Source organism: Acinonyx jubatus, chromosome A3, assembly GCF_027475565.1.
Source record: "Acinonyx jubatus isolate Ajub_Pintada_27869175 chromosome A3, VMU_Ajub_asm_v1.0, whole genome shotgun sequence".
Taxonomy (NCBI): Eukaryota; Metazoa; Chordata; class Mammalia; order Carnivora; family Felidae; genus Acinonyx; species Acinonyx jubatus.
In genome coordinates, this window is record NC_069388.1 from 31,171,991 (window position 1) to 31,192,178 (window position 20,188).

The following is a 20,188-nucleotide window of genomic DNA, read 5'->3' on the forward strand; positions in this document are numbered from 1 at the left end:
ATGTAACAATGCCAGCACTGCACTGCCCATCAGCAGAGAGAGGACAGCCTCTCAGGCCTAAACGTGAGGGCCGGGCAGCTCACGTGAGGTGCGATGACAGAGGTCGCTGTGGTATCAGAGCAGGAAACAATTTCCAAGAAAATGAGAAGTGACCTCTGGGTCAAGACAGAAGACTGAACTGAAGCATCTACGTTTACTTTCCCTGTATATCCCATTAAAAAGAAAATAAAGGGATTAAAAAAGAATCCATGCATACAGGGAAAAACAGAAACAAAGAGACACAGAGACACAGTAACACAGTTTTGGGAGCTGGGAAACAGATGCGTAAGTAATAACAAAGTATTTTAGTTAGCCGAGCGGAAAAGGCCAAATCACCAAATCACAAGCCAGTAGTGGAAACCATGAGAAGGCAGAGTTAAAAGCAGCACCCGTTTCCCCTTAGAACTAGGGGGAGGGTAGACTAAAACAGGGCAGATGAGGTGAGGGCCTGAGCAGCAGTGAGCATCTCCCTTCCTCCTAACTTCCTGCCATGGAGGCTGCCCCACACCCCTGAGGTTGGTATTTCAAGAATTTAACAGAAAATGTCTTGGAATGGAGGACAAGACAACCAGGTAAGGGTTTGGGCATTTTACAAAAGCCACCAGCACCAGGAGACAGTCCACACATATCACACATGCAAAATTCAGAGACATGCCTTCCCTTCCCCAGATCTCGTCCCTTACCTGATTCCCAAGAACCCTGGGAGCCAGATCTGGATCCTCTAGGTAGTTTATATAGATTCTTCTGTGAGGAATCTGGTCAGTCAAAAAGTAAAGTTCTGAATCTACTGACATCAGAAGTATGACCAAACAGGCCACTCACATCATCCCACAGTGAAATCCAAGTGAACACGCCCCATGCACACAGAGCCTCCAACAAGCTTTTTAGATCCCTATTTCTTATCACGAGAAGCAGTCAAGGGTTTCTAAGCAACTTGAGGAAAGCTTCTAACATGTAAGATAATGAGCCAAAGAGAAGAAAATTCCAAACACACACCCACACACACAAGTCCTTGATGCCTTCCTAGAAATAGTTCATTAAGCCCAAACAGAATGTTATATATAGAGGAAAAAAAAAGCGCAGAGAATAAAGACAGTTCTTAGAAATTAAAGACACAAAAAAGTCAAGAGAATGGGTGGATGATAAGGTTGGCAAAATCTTTCAAAGTGGAGCAAAAAGACAAAGATAGAAAATAGAAGAAAAAATAAGAATTAGAAGCCTGGTCCAAGAGTGTGTCATATGTAAACTAAAGGATTTCTTTTATAAAGGGGGGGGGGGGGGAAACCCAGAAAAATGGGAGACAAGAATCAAAGAATAATTTACAAAATTTTCGGCATCTTCAAGGACACGCATCAACAGATTAAATGGGCTGCCATGTGCCCACCACAAGGGATGAAACCAGACCCACAACAAGACCCATCTCTATGAAATTTTACCACACTGGTGACAAAAAGAAGACTATCCAAGCTTCCAGACAGGAAACAAAGAAACCACTCGTGCAGAAACAAGATTCAACATGGTTTCACACTCCTCAATAGTAACACTGAAAACTGTGAAGCTGACGGAGAAATGCTTTTAAAATTCTGAAAGAAAATGGTTTCTAACATGAAAATTTATGCCCAGCCACAATACTTCCAAGCATGCAAGACCACATATTTACTTTCCATGTCTTCCTTTCTTAAGAAGTTACTGAAGGGTGTGTTCCATAAAAATAACCATAAAGCAAAAAATATCTGGACCACAGGAAATGGAAACTCAGACACAGGAAGGGTCAGGGAGCAGTCTTCACTCAGGATGACAGGAAGCAAAAGCAAAAGTTTTGCAAAAGCAAACTTGGCAATTACCTAAATGTTCTCAAGTAGAATAAACAGTGGTAGAGACATAGCCATGAATACTACACAGTCACGAAGATGAATAAATTATAATTACATACAATAAACAGATTGACTTTAAGAACATTATAACAAGTGGGGAAAAAAGTACAAATAAAGTCTAAAGCCATGAGAAACTAAATGATACTATTTAGTGATCGAAATAAGAATTTAAAAATTTTAAAAAGAGAATAATAATTTGATAAAGTTGTATCTGAGAGAGGAGATAAGGGAATTGAATTAGGGAGAGGCAAACGGCAGACTTCAAATCTAATGCTAATGTTCTTTAACATGCGTGTCTGTTACTGAATTTATATTTTAATTTTTTAACCATTTGAGCAGGTACAGTAATTATTTTATAAAAATAGGAACGTTGCCCAATTACTCTATTTGGCAAGTATTTGCCCCATACCAAAATGAGAAACAACCAGTTGAGAAAGGTAAATTAAAGGTCATCTTATCACAAATGCAAAAACTCCAAATATCACCAAATCGAACACAGCTCTTTATATGCCATAACGTACTGCAAAAACATGATTAAATGTAAAATCTACAGTGTGTTAATACCTTTGTAAAAGGAGACTAAATCGGTTTTTGACCCACTAAAACACCTCATCTTATCAATAATTCCCTCAATGTAAAATAAATCAAAGGCTCCCAAATCACTAATCGTTCAAAAACTTCTCCACAATGTCTAAATTTGATGATTAAAAAAAAAAATAGTAACATAAGCACATTACATACCAGAACAAAATAGCTTAAAAAACATCAGGGCACAGGAACTCAGCTAAAAACAATGAAAGGGATAACAGACACAGGGGACTGCTGGTTTTCATTGTAAATCTTGTATACACATACAAAACACACATACATACTTATATATGTAGTTCTCAGATTAAAGTGTTAAAAAAAAAAGTTCAAGGGTAAACACCAACTCTAACAGATCCTAGCAGGAGCCCCACCCTGAGCTATCTCCTCAATGTCTTCAACATAGTCCTGCCCTGAGTCATGCTATTGCTTCTGCCTGAAACTCAAATCCTGTCAAAGCAAACTTAGCCACTCCCAAAAACCAACTCAACACTTCCTCTTTGAAAGCATTCTTATTGGGGCACCTGGGTGGCTCAGTCGGTTAAGCGTCTTGATTTCAGCTCAGGTGGTGATCTCACAGTTCATGAGTTCAAGCCCCAACACAGAGTCTGTTTTGGATTCTCTCACTCTCTCAAAATAAATGAATGAACTTTAAAAAAGGTACTCTTATTGGTCCTTAGCCAGGAAGAACTCTCTTTCTTGGGGGCTTTTTTATCACAAAGTATATTCCTGTTCTCCATTACATGTCACAATTTGGCTCTAAGTAAGGCCCTTCAGATGAAGGGAAGTTATTATACACGGTATGTCTCACAATACATTTCCTTGCCTGAAAATATTTGCAATCATCCCTTCCTTCTACTCAAAGAAAGAAATATTCTCCAAAATTTTGCTAAAGCCAGCACTTCTTTCAAATGATTAATGTAAACATTTTATCTTCCTTTAATTAGTTGGAAATGTCTCATATAAGTGATGTAAAATTTTTATCTTCATTGAACTAGTTGGAAAGGTCTACTATAAGTGATACAACTATACAGGACAAACAGTAAAGTGAACTAAAATCAAGGAAAGTATTTTTTTTTAACGTTTATTTATTTTTGAGAGAGCATGAGCAGGGGAGTGGCAGAGAGAGAGAGAGGGAGATACAGAATCTGAAGCCGGCTCCAGGCTCTGAGCTGTCAGCACAGAGCCCAACGTGGGGCTGGTGATCATGACCTGAGCTGAAGTTGGACACTTAATCGACCGAGCCATCCAGGCGCCCCAAGGAAAGTATTTTTTAAAACAAGCCTGGTAAGAATTTCATCACTTACTCTTTGTTGCTCAAGTATTAGTAAGATTGCCCACCCCTCAGTGGACTAAATGACATCCCTTCTAACCCCAAATTTCTTTATATTAAGCAATCTTTTCATCTATCAGATTGGTGGCTCTCAAACTTACATCAGAAACACCTAGGGAGCTTAAAAAAAAAGAAAAAAAAAGTTCAACAAATACTTGAACCCCTACTGTGTATCACACATTATTCTAATTTTTAGAGATAGAATAGTGAACAAAACAGGCAAAGAGCCTGTCCTCATGGAGCTTGTTTGTGTGGGCGTGTTGGGGTGGGGGAGGGGGGAAAAGAGATGGAATCTGCTCACACGGGGCCTTGGAAGGGCCTGTGATTTTACTCTAGGTGACACAGAAAACTGTGCAAGTTATAAGCAGTCATAGGATCTGACTTTAATTAGAACAGGCTCCCTCTGGCTGCTGTGCTAAGAACAGATAGCAGGGAGGCATGAGTAAAGGCAGTGGCCAGTGAGCAGACAACTTCAATAATCCACGTGAGAAATGAGGTGTCCTTCTCAGTGGAGACTGACTATATAGCAAGTGTGGCGAGTGGATACATTCAGGGTAGATTTTGAAGACAGAATCAACAAGATTCTGTCTGACTGGTTTTGGGGTATGAGTTTAAGTACAGTCATGAAAGACTCCAACAATTTGGCCTGAGAAACTGGAAAGACAGAGTTGTCATACTGAAATCAGGAAGTCTACAGAAAGAACAGGTGTTGCTAGCTGGATACAAAAGTTTAAGCAGTTAGGGAAAACATCTGAGATGTAAAGGTTGGAGACATAAAACTTAAGAATAAAGGTATGAAAAGCCACAGAACTGGATGAGACCCCCAAGAAAGTTGGTGGAGAGAGAGAAGCATCTGGGGGAGAGAGCCCCCCAACCAAGACAAGAGTACATCTGGTATGGAGCCCAGTGATCTGAATGTTTAACAAGCTTCCCAAGTGGTTGTGCTATACTCCAAAGTTTGAAAAACTCTACAAATAAATGTTAAACCTCAGGCTGAACTACAGAATTTTAACTAAATTTAATATTATTTTTAATTTTATAACTATTTTTTTCCTAACAATACATGAAAACTTTTCATGGAAGACAAATACCTATCATAAATTAGACCATTAACTCCAAACTCCTTCAATTTCTTTCTGTTTTCGGGATCATTGGTATCATCACCCCAGCAGAATATGACTAGTCCCTTAGCTTTTGCCTCTTGAATATAGGATGGGTTTCTGAGCAGGTCTTCAGTATGTGCATTTATTCCCTAAAAGAAGAAAAATAATTTACTCATGAGAAAGTAACTTATTAACTGCAAATACTAATTGGTCGTACTCTACATCAGTGTTCTCCAAAGTAAAATGCACAGGGAAAAAACTGTTAGGACTTTTTCTTACAATTACAATTTATTTATCAAAGAAGTCTACAGTCTAGCCATTTTAGATGATTCATAAAATCCACTCAGAAAACTAAACTACAAGAACTTACTTAACCTAGGCCTGGAAGAAAATACTTTAATGTTCATTTAACTGCTTTTTATTTTGAGATCTAATATCCTCATTTTTAAGTAGAGCTATCAGCTTGCTACACATGGGTCAAAACTAACCAATCAGATGTGTAAAATAACACAAAAACTTATTCACTACTGCTCTAAGACATTTCTTAAAAAATTAAAATCTAAAAAATTCAAATGTAACTTACCAGTAGGTTTTCAAACTGTGCAAAGCTCATTGCAATGGGGGTTGTCCTAGATCTGAGGTCCATGAGTTCAGGGTAAATATCTGATTTTCCTTGAGTCAAAAATAATATGGGGTATTTGTTCTGCTTTTGCCGAACCCTAAAGAAGACAATAAGAAAGTACTTTTCATCAGGGAGATAATTCTTATATATCATTTTAGAATTTTAGGAAACTGTGACTATATAAAGAAACCGCCCCTGCCCCCCCACCAAAAGAGCATAATCCCATGACTGAGCTATAATCACCATTAACATGTATTGCATCTTTCAATCAATAAAAGAAAACTTTTTAATTATTCTATAAAAAAGCTAAAATATTTTCAGAAATGGCCAACAAGAAAGCCCTCGAGGGTTTATATTTGGTAAGGAGGATGTTACCTGCCTATAAAATGAACACAGAGTGCGAGGTACTAGGACCCTGTGGGTGTGAGGTTTGCTGGAGTAGAGGGTAGTTCTGAAGAGGTGTGAGAATATATAGAACCTAACTGAGAGGACAAGTCAAGGGTGAAGTCTGGGCAACTTCCCCACCTCCAATCACAACCTCTGTCCCTAAATCCCAGCTACGGTTTAAGAGTCTAGGTGAAAACAATTTAATATTACTCACATAGTGCAAATATCTGCATCGAATGAAGAAAACACTATTCTCCTCTTCCCAGAATTTTCTAAGACAGTTTTTAAAATTATGTCCAAAAACAGATTCATGTCAAAATACGTTGATAAGTTACCATCCCACATTCCATCCTATATGGAAAAAATAAACAGAAAAACAAAGGCCATTAAATATCCTAGGATCACAGTGCGAAAAAAAAAAAAAATCTTGGGAACATCTAAGCCAACTCTTATTTTACATGGGGAAAGCTAAGGCTTGAAAAGATTGAGTGATTTGCCCAAGACCACACAGCTGCTTAGTGATGGTGCAGCTGTCATATTTCAGGTAGAGACACTTATATACAAAGTGATTATATCATCAATAAACTTTTGCTTTAATAAGTTTAACAGAATAAAAACCAGAACTCTGGAAATCTGCACCTTACTAACTTTAAAATATTTTTATATAATCTTCATGAACCGTAAGGCAAAAGGACTCTACTTCACTTGCTAACTCATTACAAAAAGTCCAGGTAATTATGAATTACTAGTTAAAAATCTCATTCTTTGGCTCTAAGGCATATCAAGTACCCTCAACACGTAATAAAAATAGTCTCTAAATATAGCTAAGATACCAAGAGTCCTGTAGATATTCAAATATTAGGCATTTTATATATTAGTCATTAAAATAACCCTAAGATGGGTGATGGGTATTGAGGAGGGCACCTTTTGGGATGAGCACTGGGTGTTGTATGGAAACCAATTTGACAATAAATTTCATATATTGAAAAAAAAATGATAATAAAATAAAATAATCCTAAGAGCTCAGAAAACTAAAAATCACTTATTAAGAAAAATCACTATGTTAACCAGGACCAGCTTATCATAAACAGCTACTTAGAAGGCATGATTTGAGGGCAGTTGTAGATTATTCTGATCAAAACAAATTCTAGGATATTGCTCTGATTGCCCAATCATACCTGAATTAACCGCTTTCAGTGCCCTCCCCACCCCAACAACCCTCTTACCATACATCCCAACCATTTACACACATCTCCATCTGATATATTCAATAGTGAATTATTTTCCTCAACTACACTATTCCAAGAAGGCAAGTTTTATTCTGTTTTGCTCAGTACTTGAACCCAGCACCAACAAAATGCTCACCCATAGCAGCTTTTCAATATATAACTGTGGAACAACAGCAAAAAGTCTAAATCTGTGACTGATCTAAAACACACCTGCAGAAAATTTCTTTTCTTGATTAACTAACTATTACTAGCTACTATTGCCACTTAACAGAAAACTGCTTAGGAAATTACTGAAAATATATGTTTAAATGGAGGATAAGAAAACAAAAACTCATCAGTTATATAAAGTTCTTAGTTTCCACTGTTCATTTTATAAGTATGTCCAGAAACCACCATATTAATATCCACATGAGACATGTTTAAACTGAAATTTATACTACAATACATTCATCACTCCTTTCAAGTACTCACATATAAGGATAAAGTATGCTTTTATTAAAAAGGTCCAACAAGCACTGTGCTTGCCGAAAGAAGCCAGAGTAAGATTTCAGTCTTACTTTTCCACTAAAACAAGGAGAGAGGAACAAATGCATTTGAAGAAATGGGGAGAAAGAGGAAGAAGAACGTGTTACGTCAAGGATTACTTACCCTTTGTTGGCAGATCCATTTTATTTCTATGTTAAACCCTACATCTTCTGGCAAAGACTCTAAAACCTAGAGTTTTGTTTGTTGGAGGTGAATTTTGTTTTGTTTTTGGTGAGATGAATGGTAGAATAAGAGAAGAAAAAAAGGAAAACAGAATTACTACAAAAAGCAACCGATAGTAAAACATATCACTAAGTAAGGATAAAATGTTTTGTGCCTTCGGCATAAACCACTATCTTTCCCCATACCCCGAATTACAACATGGTTGGTGATTAAGTTAAACAAGAGATTAAGCAGCAAAAGCAGTGGTCTATGGCAAGATCTGGGAGGAAAGATACACTACCACTACAAAAGACACATCCTTAACCTAAAGTCCTTTCGCCATCAGGGATCTTGGGTCTGCCCTAACCAGCTGCATGACAAGTACCTTAAACAGTTTGTAAACAATTTCATGTGTGGCTGTTTGACCTTCTTCTCTGGTATCTTTAGCCTTATTTTATTTAATGTACCTATCACATTGTTACCGAGCTAATACAAAATTAGAAAAATAAGGAAAATACTGTATATTCGTGTTAAGACTCCTAAACATCAGAGTTTCTCCTTTAAATTAGGATTGTATTTATTAGCCTTTTTTGGTTTTAAAACATCTGTGATTAAATTACAGCGATGGTGACAAAGTGAATAAATGTGTATTTATCTGGTTAAATAAATGTTAAACTGTTAATACACAATTTTTAAAATAATTGTATTTAATCACAAGTCTAGGAATCACGTGATTTCTCAGAACCAAATGATTTCAGAATTCTGAACTAGAAGAAATGATGTAACTTAACTGGGCTTCATAAATAACTGAAAAATTACTCCAATCAGGTTTTAAACACACTACAACAATGTCCACGTTAGGAGTTCTCTGGTAGCTTCCTCTGTATGGTGAATAATCATGATAAACTGAAATGATATACTGTTGCCTAAGATATATCTACTGTACCTGACATCACCAGAAAAAGACAATGGAGAAAAGCAGAAGTTAGGAAATGGAGCCAGTGGGAAAAAAAGCAGACCCAGCATGACTAAGGAGTGCCTGGCATCCATATAGGCTTGCCTGCTAATATTAAAGGGATTCCTGTATGAATTGTGTCTAGTTTTTAAATCCTCATGCTAGTATTTGTTATGTTTTTTCAGGGGAGTTCTTGAAATTTGTGTCTCATTTTATGTAACCAGGGTACTCATTTTCTTTGGTTGGACAATCTCATTTCTCTCCAAACGCTAAGGAACAGTTTGGTGTTTTTTCAAGTTTTTATTTATTTAAATAATCTCTACACCCAACGTGGGGCTAGAACTCACGACCCCAAGATCAAGAATTGCAGGCTCCTCCAAAGTGAGCCAGCCAGATGCCCCAGGAACAGTTTTAAACATTGTAAAAATACCTCTCCCACCATCACATGTCCCTCTCACCCCTTTTTTCTGTGCCTTCTATTTCTTGTTTATATACAGAAATGTGTGAATTTCCTATTCTTACCGAATTAACCCATTGAGGTGAGCATTTTTATTCATTTGAGCAGGTGAATTATTCTTAAAAAAAAAAAAAAAAAAAAGTAGGATAGGTACACAAACCAAAAATGTATCTTCTCTAAAAAGAATCAATAACAAGTTTTTATAAATGTTGTCCTTGACACAGCCTTGTTAGTGCCCAAAATATTCAAGTTATAACAGAATGAATGAAGTAAGTCTTGTGCTAGTTTTCCTAAGAAACTTACCATCTTAAGAGAAGGAAATGGCTGATTTTCAGAAAAAGAATTTTCTTCCTCAACCACAGATTCTGAAATTTTAAATTATAAAAACTCAGTAGATAAAATACCATTTTATCACTAAGATCTTTTCCTAAACTCTTAGGACAAAGAAAGAGATGTAGAGGTAATTAGGAGATCCTTTTTATGCAGTATTTTTTGAAAGCTCGTATATTTATTATGTTTATAAAACCTCCATTTTGAAATAAGCATCCTTTATGAAGACTAGTTTGCAACATTTCATAGAAACACCAAGTTTGAGAGTCCAACAGTGATTATTTCTTACTACTTTTACAAAGTAGTCACCAGCAGTGATTAGTTATTTCTCAATGGAATTAAAGAGCAGGGTCCTCTTGCTAAGGCTTCTATTTGAAATATCAAAATCAGTTTAGAAGCTAGAAATTAAGAGAATCTAAAGCTACCATTGTGCTTTTGTTACCACTACCATTTAATTCAAATTTTATCTCAAAACATGTAAGAATTTTTTTCCAAGAGGGCAAAAAAATTTAATATCAAACTTTTCAACTTTTCTTTTCTTAAAAAAAACAAAAGTGTATTACAAAGACTAAAGTCATATAATATTTTCCACGTAAATATTAAGTAATACTAATAAATGAATAAAATATATTTTATTTTTAACAGTCATGAAATAGCTACAAAGCTTAGAAAGTCCTATCTATGCTCTAGGGATACACTTTGGTCTTTAGCACTTCACAATTTCTTCATAAAGGCATTCCAACTATCCTGTTATCACCACTGCAAGTAAACATCTAACGAGCACCTACTATATACAGAGCACTGTAAGTGTCTCAGGGAATACAAAAACATTTTTCCCACCCTAGAGAGAGGTTTACATTCTAGGTGAAGAGACAGGACATGTACAGAATAAAGGGTTAAAAAAAGGATCCACTAAATCTCAAATGAATGACACAAACTATAAAGTTCTATGAGAGTACAAAGTGGAGTTACAAAGGGATTCCACAGGCAGGACAAGCTTTGGGGAAACTGAGGCACAGAGTGGTTAAAGTAACCTGCCCAAGGTTACAGTAGGTAAATATTAGAACTGGATTCAGACTCCTGGTTCTGGAGCCAGCTTCTATACTTGATTTTTCCTCTATTTTGTCATGGTTACAAATGTTTGGAAAGAGAAAAGAAAAAGAATGTTTAGAAAGAATGATAGGTACAAAATCATAAAGAACTTTGATGATCAAGCTAAGAAAACTCGTAACAGTAAAAACATGTAATTACTATACACACGACATAAATGCATTTGAAAATATACGTAAAGACCTCATATCTATAAAACTATTTAGATAGCCCAGTATTATACACATTAAAATGACCAACAGTAGTTAAAAAGAATAAGGAAATACCATATATATGTTAACTATGAAATGAAAACAGTGCTTCCATATCGGTACATACCTTTCAGATCTTTAGATTTCAGTGCAGTCACATGAGCGAGCTAGAAAACACACACACACACACACACAATGCAATTGGAAAAAAGTCTTAGTTTATGAAGGTGTATGGTTAACAGAACTGTAACTTGAAAAGCTAGCAAGTTAAAGAAAACCGTAAAATGTAGAATTATTAGTAAGAATAATCACTAACAACTGTATATATTTCATATGTGCATACATACACATAAGATCATGATCAAATACCCAAGTAGGGGAGAAGAATATAAATAAAAATTCTTAAGAAAGTGTTTATATTCAATCAACCATTTATTTAGGTATCTAACGAGAACAGGAAGAGTCATCATATAAAATTACATGGTATAAAAGATACACAAAGCTTAGATAGTAACAGAAATATAAAAACCAAGGACAGCATAAAAGGCCAACTGTAAAATAAAGACAGTTAGATAAAGAAGGGCTAATGCCGACCAGAGGCGACCTGAGACTACGAATGAGAAAGAAGGGCTAGCCCTTATGGTCTACCTACAAAGGATTAGAGCCAAGCCCCTTCACATATGCAGAAACAGTGGGGTCCATGGAAACTGTTAGAGAAGACAAATGGATTAGCACAAACCCATTTTTCCTAACAGAACAGAAAATCAAAGCATACGCTCTATACATGCTGAATATACAGTCATCTCCATGCACAAAGAGAACACTACCATAAACAAATAAGTATAAATCATTCTAAAACTGAAAGATCATTTACACTGTATGCTATTGTGACTACCTTTAACAACTGGAGTTGGTCAAATGTTAATTCCTTTACTGGAATTTCAAATAATTCAACTGGATCAGCATCAAATTTCTAAAAAGAAAATAAAGAGAAAAATAAGCCTCAAATTATTACTTAATGTTGACCCTAGTCAGGCCTAACATCCCAACTTAGTGAATGATGAGAATAATTGTTCAGTGGCCACAGTGAGCCCACGTAGGGGAGCTCCTCTCTTTTAGCACCACCTTCCAGCTCTTAAATTCTGGCTTTTGTTTTTGATGTAGGTGGGAGTGCCTGGAAGAAAATAACAGCTGGGGGGAGGATAGGGCCCTGAAGACACAGAGAACAAAGCCAGAAATCAGTTATTTTCCCCTACTTCCTGTCATTCTGTTCACATTTTATTTGACCTATATATCCATGTTACATGACTACACAATCAACATGTACAAGTACTATGTAAGGATTAATTTCTGTCAGTAAATTTCTAAACTTTTCTCAATCTTTCATACTTAAGTTGGTTAAAAATAGCCACAGAAATCAATGGTCACGGGAAACAAATGTCTGATTAGCGCTAAGCAGTAATATGTAATAGGAACTCTATTATGTTTTCCCCATGAGCAAATGTTTTATATTTTATTTTTTTATTTTTTTCAACGTTTATTTATTTTTGGGACAGAGAGAGACAGACCATGAACGGGGGAGGGGCAGAGAGAGAGGGAGACACAGAATCGGAAACAGGCTCCAGGCTCTGAGCCATCAGCCCAGAGCCCGACGCGGGGCTCGAACTCACGAACTGCGAGATCGTGACCTGGCTGAAGTCGGACGCTTAACCGACTGTGCCACCCAGGCACCCCAAATGTTTTATATTTTAATACCATATCATCATATGTCACATTGTTCAGGCATGAGTTAATGGACCACCAATAAATCTTCAACAAATATGCTAAATCCTTTACATGTATATTCATTCATGTACATATGGTATGACGCCATGTATGCATAAAGCTTTTCTAGAAGGATACAAAATAAACTATTAAGAGTAAGAAAGTGTGACCAAGGAAAAAGGGGAAAAAGGAAGGCTTACTCTTCATAATCTTTTGCAGTTTTTTTTTAAGTTTATTTATTTTGAAGGGGGGGAAGAGAGAGAGAGAGAGAGAGAGAGAGAAAGAGAGAGGGAGGGAGGGAGGGAGGGAACACAAAGCAGGATCTGCACTGTCAGCACAGAGCCCAAAGCAGGGCTCAAACTCACAAACCGTGAGATCACGACCTTAGCCGAAATAAAGAGTCAGACACTTAACTAACTAAACCACCCAAGCGCCCCTTCTGCTGTTTTATAATGAACATGAATTTATTTTATGAAATAAAACTTGCTTAAAGTACTTGCTTAAAATACTTGCTTAAAAATTAAAACTAAAAATACATACAATTTGATACTTTCATTCCCTAACTCATCATCCAGGTTCAACTGAAGAGCAAGACAAAATCTGATTAACAATAGGATCAGTAATACTCTTCAGGTAACTCTCACAGATTTTTAGAAATTACAGCTGGATTCATTAACCTCCATCTTGGTTACTAAGATCTTTAGTGCTCCATTCCTTCTTTTTCTATTTTGCACTGATTTTTTCCCCCATGGCAAAACCATCTGCTCCTTTTCTACTAAGTTATATTTTACCTCTATCATCTAAACAGGTGCATATATATCCTCCCCTCCTTCTCCTAATACCATTTCACAGAAACAAAACCATGCTTTTCTATACATCATACTAATCCGAATCCCCACGACTGATTCGAATTCACGAGTAGGCAGAGCCAGGTGCCTTGCCATATCCACATATACCACAACAATAGTGTCTGGTAGAACATCATACATGATAGCAAATTAGCCTGAACTTTAAATCATCTCAACAGAAAATGATACTCAACAATTTTAAAGAAAATGGCAAATGATCCCTCCTAGTTTAAGTCCTTAAGAAATCACTTAATTGGTATACTAAAGTTTAAGCACTATGTAATTATCAATTACATTTACACAACAATTACAATTTTTAAGAAACTACATGGATTTTCAAATCTTCTGGACTCTATCCTCCACCATGCCATTCTCCATTCTATCTCCACTCCAGTCCAGGCATACTGTACCTCTGGTCACATTACCACTCTCCCTGTCTCTCGTTTCTGTCCTCTTAAATTCCCCTTATATCAAGTACTTACACCGGGAAGTTTAGTTCTGAACATTTCCCTTCCTGGCTCAAAAGTCTGTCACATCTCCCCAGCTCTTAGGTCTACACCCCATTACTGAGGTCCTCCACTATCTGGCTCCAAAGCATTTTTCCACTGTGGCTCTTCTCATTTTGCCAAATCATATTAGCATATTAATTTGAGAAAAAGCTGGAGGCAGAAACAGAAGGGAGCCTAGAAAATAGACACTATAAAAGCTTCCTCTCTTGCTTCAATACAGGAACAGTGGCAGACTGACATAAAAGGCACCTGGAACGTCCTTTTGTTAGATAACAGAAAAAAGCAAATTGAGCAGTACAGAGATCCTGCTCTAGGGAATTATTATTCCTGTCTCCTCACTCTCTTGATGTTGCAAAAGCTTGACAGAGGAAAGAATTGGTAGTAATCAACTAAGAAAATGAACTGATCAACTCTACTTAATAAATAACTAAATATATACATATACATAAAACCAACTTTCTAGTGTTCAAACCTAAGTAACTCTAAGAGTTAAAAATGAAGGAATTTCAACATACCTTTTTCATTGTCAAACAACAGGTGAGATCATGATACACCACAGGCACAAAATCTTTTGAAAGATGTACATCAAATTCTACAAAGGCTGCACCCTAACAAATAAAGGAAACAGGGATTTGAAAAACACTACCTGGCCCACAATACATCCAAAACTACAAGGACGTAAAAAATTTACTGTTCACTATAAACTTACAGACTTGTACATAAAAACAAAAAACCTCCTCATGAATTAATGTTATACTTCAAGTTTTTTCTAAAAACTAATTTCTTCTCTGAAAACAATTTTAAGTATTTACTTCATTGTGATAGCATAGCAATTTTTTCCTGGCAAAAATATGGGCACTGATCTTCTTGAACACATCCCAGGGCCACTCTGTGGCAACAGCCGGCCTGTCACCTCCACCACTGCTATTAGCAGAAATGGAGTCCACCAAGAGCCAGGAGTACAGGGCCAGCTGGTGCCTTCTTGCCCCTAGGTCCCAGAGCTGGACAGCTGGCCCTTGGAGATGAGGAGGGAAAGGAGTAAACTGCCATGCCTTAGCTCTGCTCCCTGCTGAACATGAGCAGCACACCTTCCAGCCCTTCCAGGCAAAACCCCAGAAGCAGCGTCAAGAGGAAAGGACGGTGCTGCTGAAAACACAGAGAGCAGCAATGGGGTCAAGAACTGCACCGCACAAGCCCAATCTCCGGACAGAGCTGCAACAGGATGGAGGACGACAAGAATGAGTTAAGGATGCATTTTTCCAAGTCGGACCCACTCTGACATAAGAATTAATTCAAATAAAGCTGAGAACATAAACTGACCCACAAAGGTGTGAGTTCACTGAAAGAAAGCCAGTTGGGATCAAAGGAAACAAGGTCTGAGAATTCTGTTCGATATTGCAGCCCAGAGAAGTGTTGTGTGGGGACGGATGATACACTTGCACCCCTCCCCGAGCTTTAGGTCATGGAGGGTATTGAACTTGTGAGCACACGTGGATCCCAGACTAGAATCGAAGGAGCCCATTTCCTTAATGACTTCTGAAGCAGGAAATAAGTTTACCTTCTTCTAGTATTGTAAACAAGACAATAACACAAAGCTTTTCTACCGAAGAGAACAAACCCAAGCACCCTTAAATAATTACAAAAATTAAACGAATTATGTAGCTCTTTAGTTTAAATGTTTAACTTTACAGGATCACCATCCTTCAGGAAGATAATTTTACCAAGTGATAAAACTTGATCCCAAAATCCATGTGTGAGTGAGCTCTAAGAAATAAGCCAATAACGTACCAGAACCTCTACAGGGATATTTGTAACATTAAAACAAATAAGCCATTAATAACTTGCATATGGCATTCTGAAATGTGATCAGCATGAATTACAAAGGATCTCATCAGAACATGGAAGAAAAAAAGGCTTAATGACATCCTCTCTCAAAAAGCATGGAGACAGCTAAAGTTCCTTAACAGGGATCTTCATGTACTTACAGCTAATAAACCAATGTTCAGAAAAGTTAGCTACAATGAACTAAAACTGGTTCCAAATGATGAACTAGAGCCCAACATACTCATAGATTTAATATAATCCTTTCAACACAAAGATAGAAGTGTCCACTATTAATATTTTTAAACATTAAAATAATTAATGTAAGATGTAATGAACTATAAAATGCAACATTTATATACAACTAAAAGGGGAAAAAATGGTGCCAAACCATGATGCAAGGTTAAGAAAGTTGTAAAACCCATACCCATTTTAGAGATGCTAAAATATGAAAAAGTATGTCTTAGAATAAGTGTGCTCATATAAGTGATAAAGTTAAACATCTCTCTAATCAAGTTTACTTGCTGAACTCTTTTTTAAAAGGCAAAGTTTAAGGCATGTGGAGGACACTGTGGGGAAAAAAATGATAATAAGAGCATGAGATGGTCCTCCGTTTTCACCTTAGCCTAACTTGGGAGCATGAGGCCTTTTAGTCAGGTACAGGGCAGCAGGGAGCCACAGGGGAATCTCAGGTTCTTGATTAAATATGTCAAGTTGCAGTCGCTGGAAAAAACTACAAGCTAAAAAATGGACACTTTATAACTGGATAAATTTCTTAATTTAACATAATTTAACTAATCAAGATGGTATGCAGGATATAAACTGACAGACTTAAATGTTAACATAAAACCACTATCAAATCCTTCTATAAGCATTATTTCCAAAGTATCTGAATGAGCACATTACTGAGTTAATGAAAACGAATGCTTACTGGGGAATGTTTTCCTTGCCCCCATCACTCAAAACTTGTAACCTCAAACAGAGATGCTAATGCTAATGATTCCATTGTTTTCATGCCAATCTTCACCAAGAATCTAAAAACAAATGCTCAGAGATACTTTATCTTCACTTAGATATACATTCAGAAGAAGCATCCAGTTTCAACCTACTTAACTTTTTTAAGCTACTAATGGAAGAGACTCCCTAGGCCCACATTTCTCTACTTTCCTACCTTTGGACCAATATTCCCAAGTTGTTTAAAAGAAGAGAGGGTCACTTACATGACTAGCAGCATTTCTCAAAGAAGCAATAGTATTTTCTTGAACTTTAGCAAGCCTGAAAGAGAAGAACTATATATAGTTATCATCCACTATAGAAAAGACAAAACAAATGTGATAAGCCAACTCTATCTTCAACAATGGAAACAGTTCTTATCCTGTTTTGAGGCTACTTCTGCCACCACCAAATTAAGATTGTGACCATCACTTAGTTGGTGTATGCATTTATTCCATAAATGCAAGCTCTAATGATTATAGGTATTTACAAGCTTAATATAAACATATCCCACACCCACGCATACCTCCCCAAGTGAGTTGACCTATCAAGGAAAACAATCTTGCAGCAACATGACGTATGAGAGACGCAGATACTTGCTCCTTGCAATGGTGCCTCAGAGGACTTCAATATTGGCAGACCAGGGGAGTGGGGAAAGGCTGACACCCAGCAGGGCAGAAGTATGGAAATGATACTGAGAATAGGTGAGGAAACTGAGCCCCAGAAAGGGAAGCATGCCAAAAGCTGGGATCACAACACACAGACTGAGGTTTGGGCTGCCTCCCCGCATCAAGCTTTCCTGGATTTCTCTTGTTAATGTCCCTCTCGACATCAGTTCAGCAGACATTAGATTAACCAGATAGTCTTAGGAGAGAGTCTCCAATTAATTTGAATTGGGAACCCTAATCACCAAATTACATCAAATCCCAGGTAATAATAAAAGGCTCATTTGACCTTTAGTGGGCCAAACCAATGGAACCTTACCGTGCATAAGCTACCAAATGCTAATACCACTCAAATAGTCAACCTACTGAGCAGTTGTTGTAGAATTCCCTGCACCACGATGTCCAACATCCAATGGTGTTCTTGGCTTCCAATACTTGGAAAATGAAGATTTCATATCACAACTGTATCCTGGTAATGGCTTAATAATTATATAGTCAACTTTCATAGAAAAAAAGGGGAGAAACAAAGACAAAGATGATTAAAAAGGTCACGATGAACATTTAAATGGCACTACATTTCAATACCAATCAAACCAACTTTATCTCTATCAAATAGAAAATAACAAGTCAAAACTGATTCAAATAAAGCTTCCAGAAAATGTAATTGATGCCCCTTGTTACTATAGTAGTAAATATTCTAAAACAAATTATTAATTTAATCACCACCATTCGCAAAAGCTCAATTTGACGCTAGCTAAAATTTGAACTTAATCTTTGCTCATTTGTAAAGGGACCCTCTACTTCTCCAGGCTTACCTCTCACTTTGCCTATTGTTTTTCTGGAATTTCTGCTCATGATGGGAAGAGTGAGAATTCCAGCACTCTTCCCACTCTCAGCAATGGTGGATGATAAGAGACATGCTGTCCCCACGTGTCCAGGAAGAGCATCACCCTGAACTACGTGTTCACTGAGATCTTCCTGGAAAAAAAAAAAAAAAAAAAAAGAGGTATGAATTCAATTTCTTATACTTCAATATTTTCCATTAATTCAGAACCTATGGAGGAAGATCCATAAAATATGAATCAAACTTATATTCAAGTAATTCAGATAGCTCCTTTGTAATATAAAAGATACATTTTCTTTTAATATATAATATTTTAAGATTTTATATGGTACTTGATTAGTTGTAACTGTTGATTTGCACTTCTGATCCTCTAACATGTATTAGATGAATTTAAAACACTGATGAAGTTTCTAAGTACTTTTACATTCAAAGACTAATAAGTATCTGTAGTGGGCTGTTAATGTGTATTATATTCTGTAAAAATGAATCCACACAGGTGACATAAAGGGATAGTTAACTCTCTAGGAAACTGAATACTCACTTTGAGATTACACTGGATATTTTATCAGCCTAATCTATGAAAGAAATAGTATTTCCAAAACTGCTCACCAAATGAAAAGGAAGTTAGGATGTTCAAGAGATATTAAAAGGTAGATCCTGAAGAAATAAGGAAACAGTCAACCAAAACCTCACATTTTTATAATAAAGTCCCACAGATCTTATTACTTAGGGAACACTGAATCAGAGATTTTTTTTAAAAATAGAATTCTTTATTGTAGTTTTTTGAAAGGAACACTTTAAATCCCATACAATGCAAGGTAGCCAAAATGCCAGTTGCAACAGCTATGCATAAAGACTTAAAACTTGAAGACTATAATGATTTTAATTATGGGTAACAGGCACTACCTGCGAACTTAAATCCATTCTGTATTCTGCTATTTTCACAAAACTGTGGTTAGGTGCTCTAATCTAATGGAAATGGGAGTGCAAGTGACAAAGAGCAAGAGTGTCAGGAAAGCAGTACACATAACTACTAGCCAGGCACAATAAAGCAAGGACCTCAGCGGAGGACCCCGCATGACTTGTGGAGAGGAGAGCACCTGTACAGCCCAGCAAGCCAGAGAGCTCTAATGTTGAGAGTCACAAGCAGCTCTAGAAAGCTGGTAGCAGATTCTAAACAACCTGGCGCAATTTTCACAGTAACTATGTTTTACTATGTATTTATAATATCAAGTAAAGTTGCAAAAATGAGTTCACTGTTATGATGCATTCTTATAATAAAATGCCTCAATAAACCACAGACTTCAGTCATAAAGAGGACACAATCATGCTGGTGACACTGGGTTGCCCACCAATAGTTATACAGTCTGCTTGTCCCTCTATTTACCCTTAGCGGCTCCTTTGGATATTATTCATTTACATTTAGAACAGGCACAGGGGCACCTGGTTGGCTCCATTGGAAGAGCACGTGACTCTTGATCTCAGGATTGTGAGTTCAAGCACCATGTTGGGTGCAGAGATTACTTAAAAATAAAAAATTCTTTGGGGTGCCTGGGTAGATCAGTGGGTTGAGTGACTCTTGATTTCAGCTCAGGTCATGACCTCATAGTCTGTGAGATCGAGCCCTGCATCAGGCTCTGTGCTGACAGTGCAGAGCCTGCTTGGGACTCTCTCACTCCCTCTCTGCCCCTCTCCCTTGCTCTCTCTCTCAAAATAAATAAAAAAAAAAAAAAAAAAAAAAAAAATAAAAATAAAACGTTAAAAATCTTAAAAAAAAAAACAACCAGGCACTTACATTGATGTAAAACATCAATTCAGCTGAAATTCTTTTTATAGTACTTG

At 36.9% G+C, this 20,188-nt stretch overlaps 1 protein-coding gene across 2 annotated transcripts in view; it reads right to left on the reverse strand.

Annotated features, from left to right (window-relative positions):
• The window catches only part of GPCPD1 (glycerophosphocholine phosphodiesterase 1), a 56,153-nt gene that overhangs the window by 10,099 nt on the left and 25,866 nt on the right, over window positions 1–20,188 (reverse strand). Inside the window, exons 9-20 of one of the 2 annotated variants that reach the window (XM_053200220.1) lie at window positions 18,318–18,480; window positions 17,869–18,001; window positions 17,065–17,119; window positions 14,539–14,631; window positions 11,798–11,875; window positions 11,030–11,069; window positions 9,575–9,636; window positions 7,821–7,886; window positions 6,158–6,294; window positions 5,518–5,653; window positions 4,923–5,083; window positions 723–794 (exon numbers count right to left, since the gene is read on the reverse strand). In XM_053200220.1, coding sequence (XP_053056195.1) covers window positions 770–794; window positions 4,923–5,083; window positions 5,518–5,653; window positions 6,158–6,294; window positions 7,821–7,886; window positions 9,575–9,636; window positions 11,030–11,069; window positions 11,798–11,875; window positions 14,539–14,631; window positions 17,065–17,119; window positions 17,869–18,001; window positions 18,318–18,480 — 1,149 coding nt within the window. In that variant the 3' untranslated portion in view covers window positions 723–769. The remainder of the gene's footprint in view (window positions 1–722; window positions 795–4,922; window positions 5,084–5,517; window positions 5,654–6,157; window positions 6,295–7,820; window positions 7,887–9,574; window positions 9,637–11,029; window positions 11,070–11,797; window positions 11,876–14,538; window positions 14,632–17,064; window positions 17,120–17,868; window positions 18,002–18,317; window positions 18,481–20,188) is intronic. The other variant, XM_027069608.2, reaches the window with a different exon arrangement.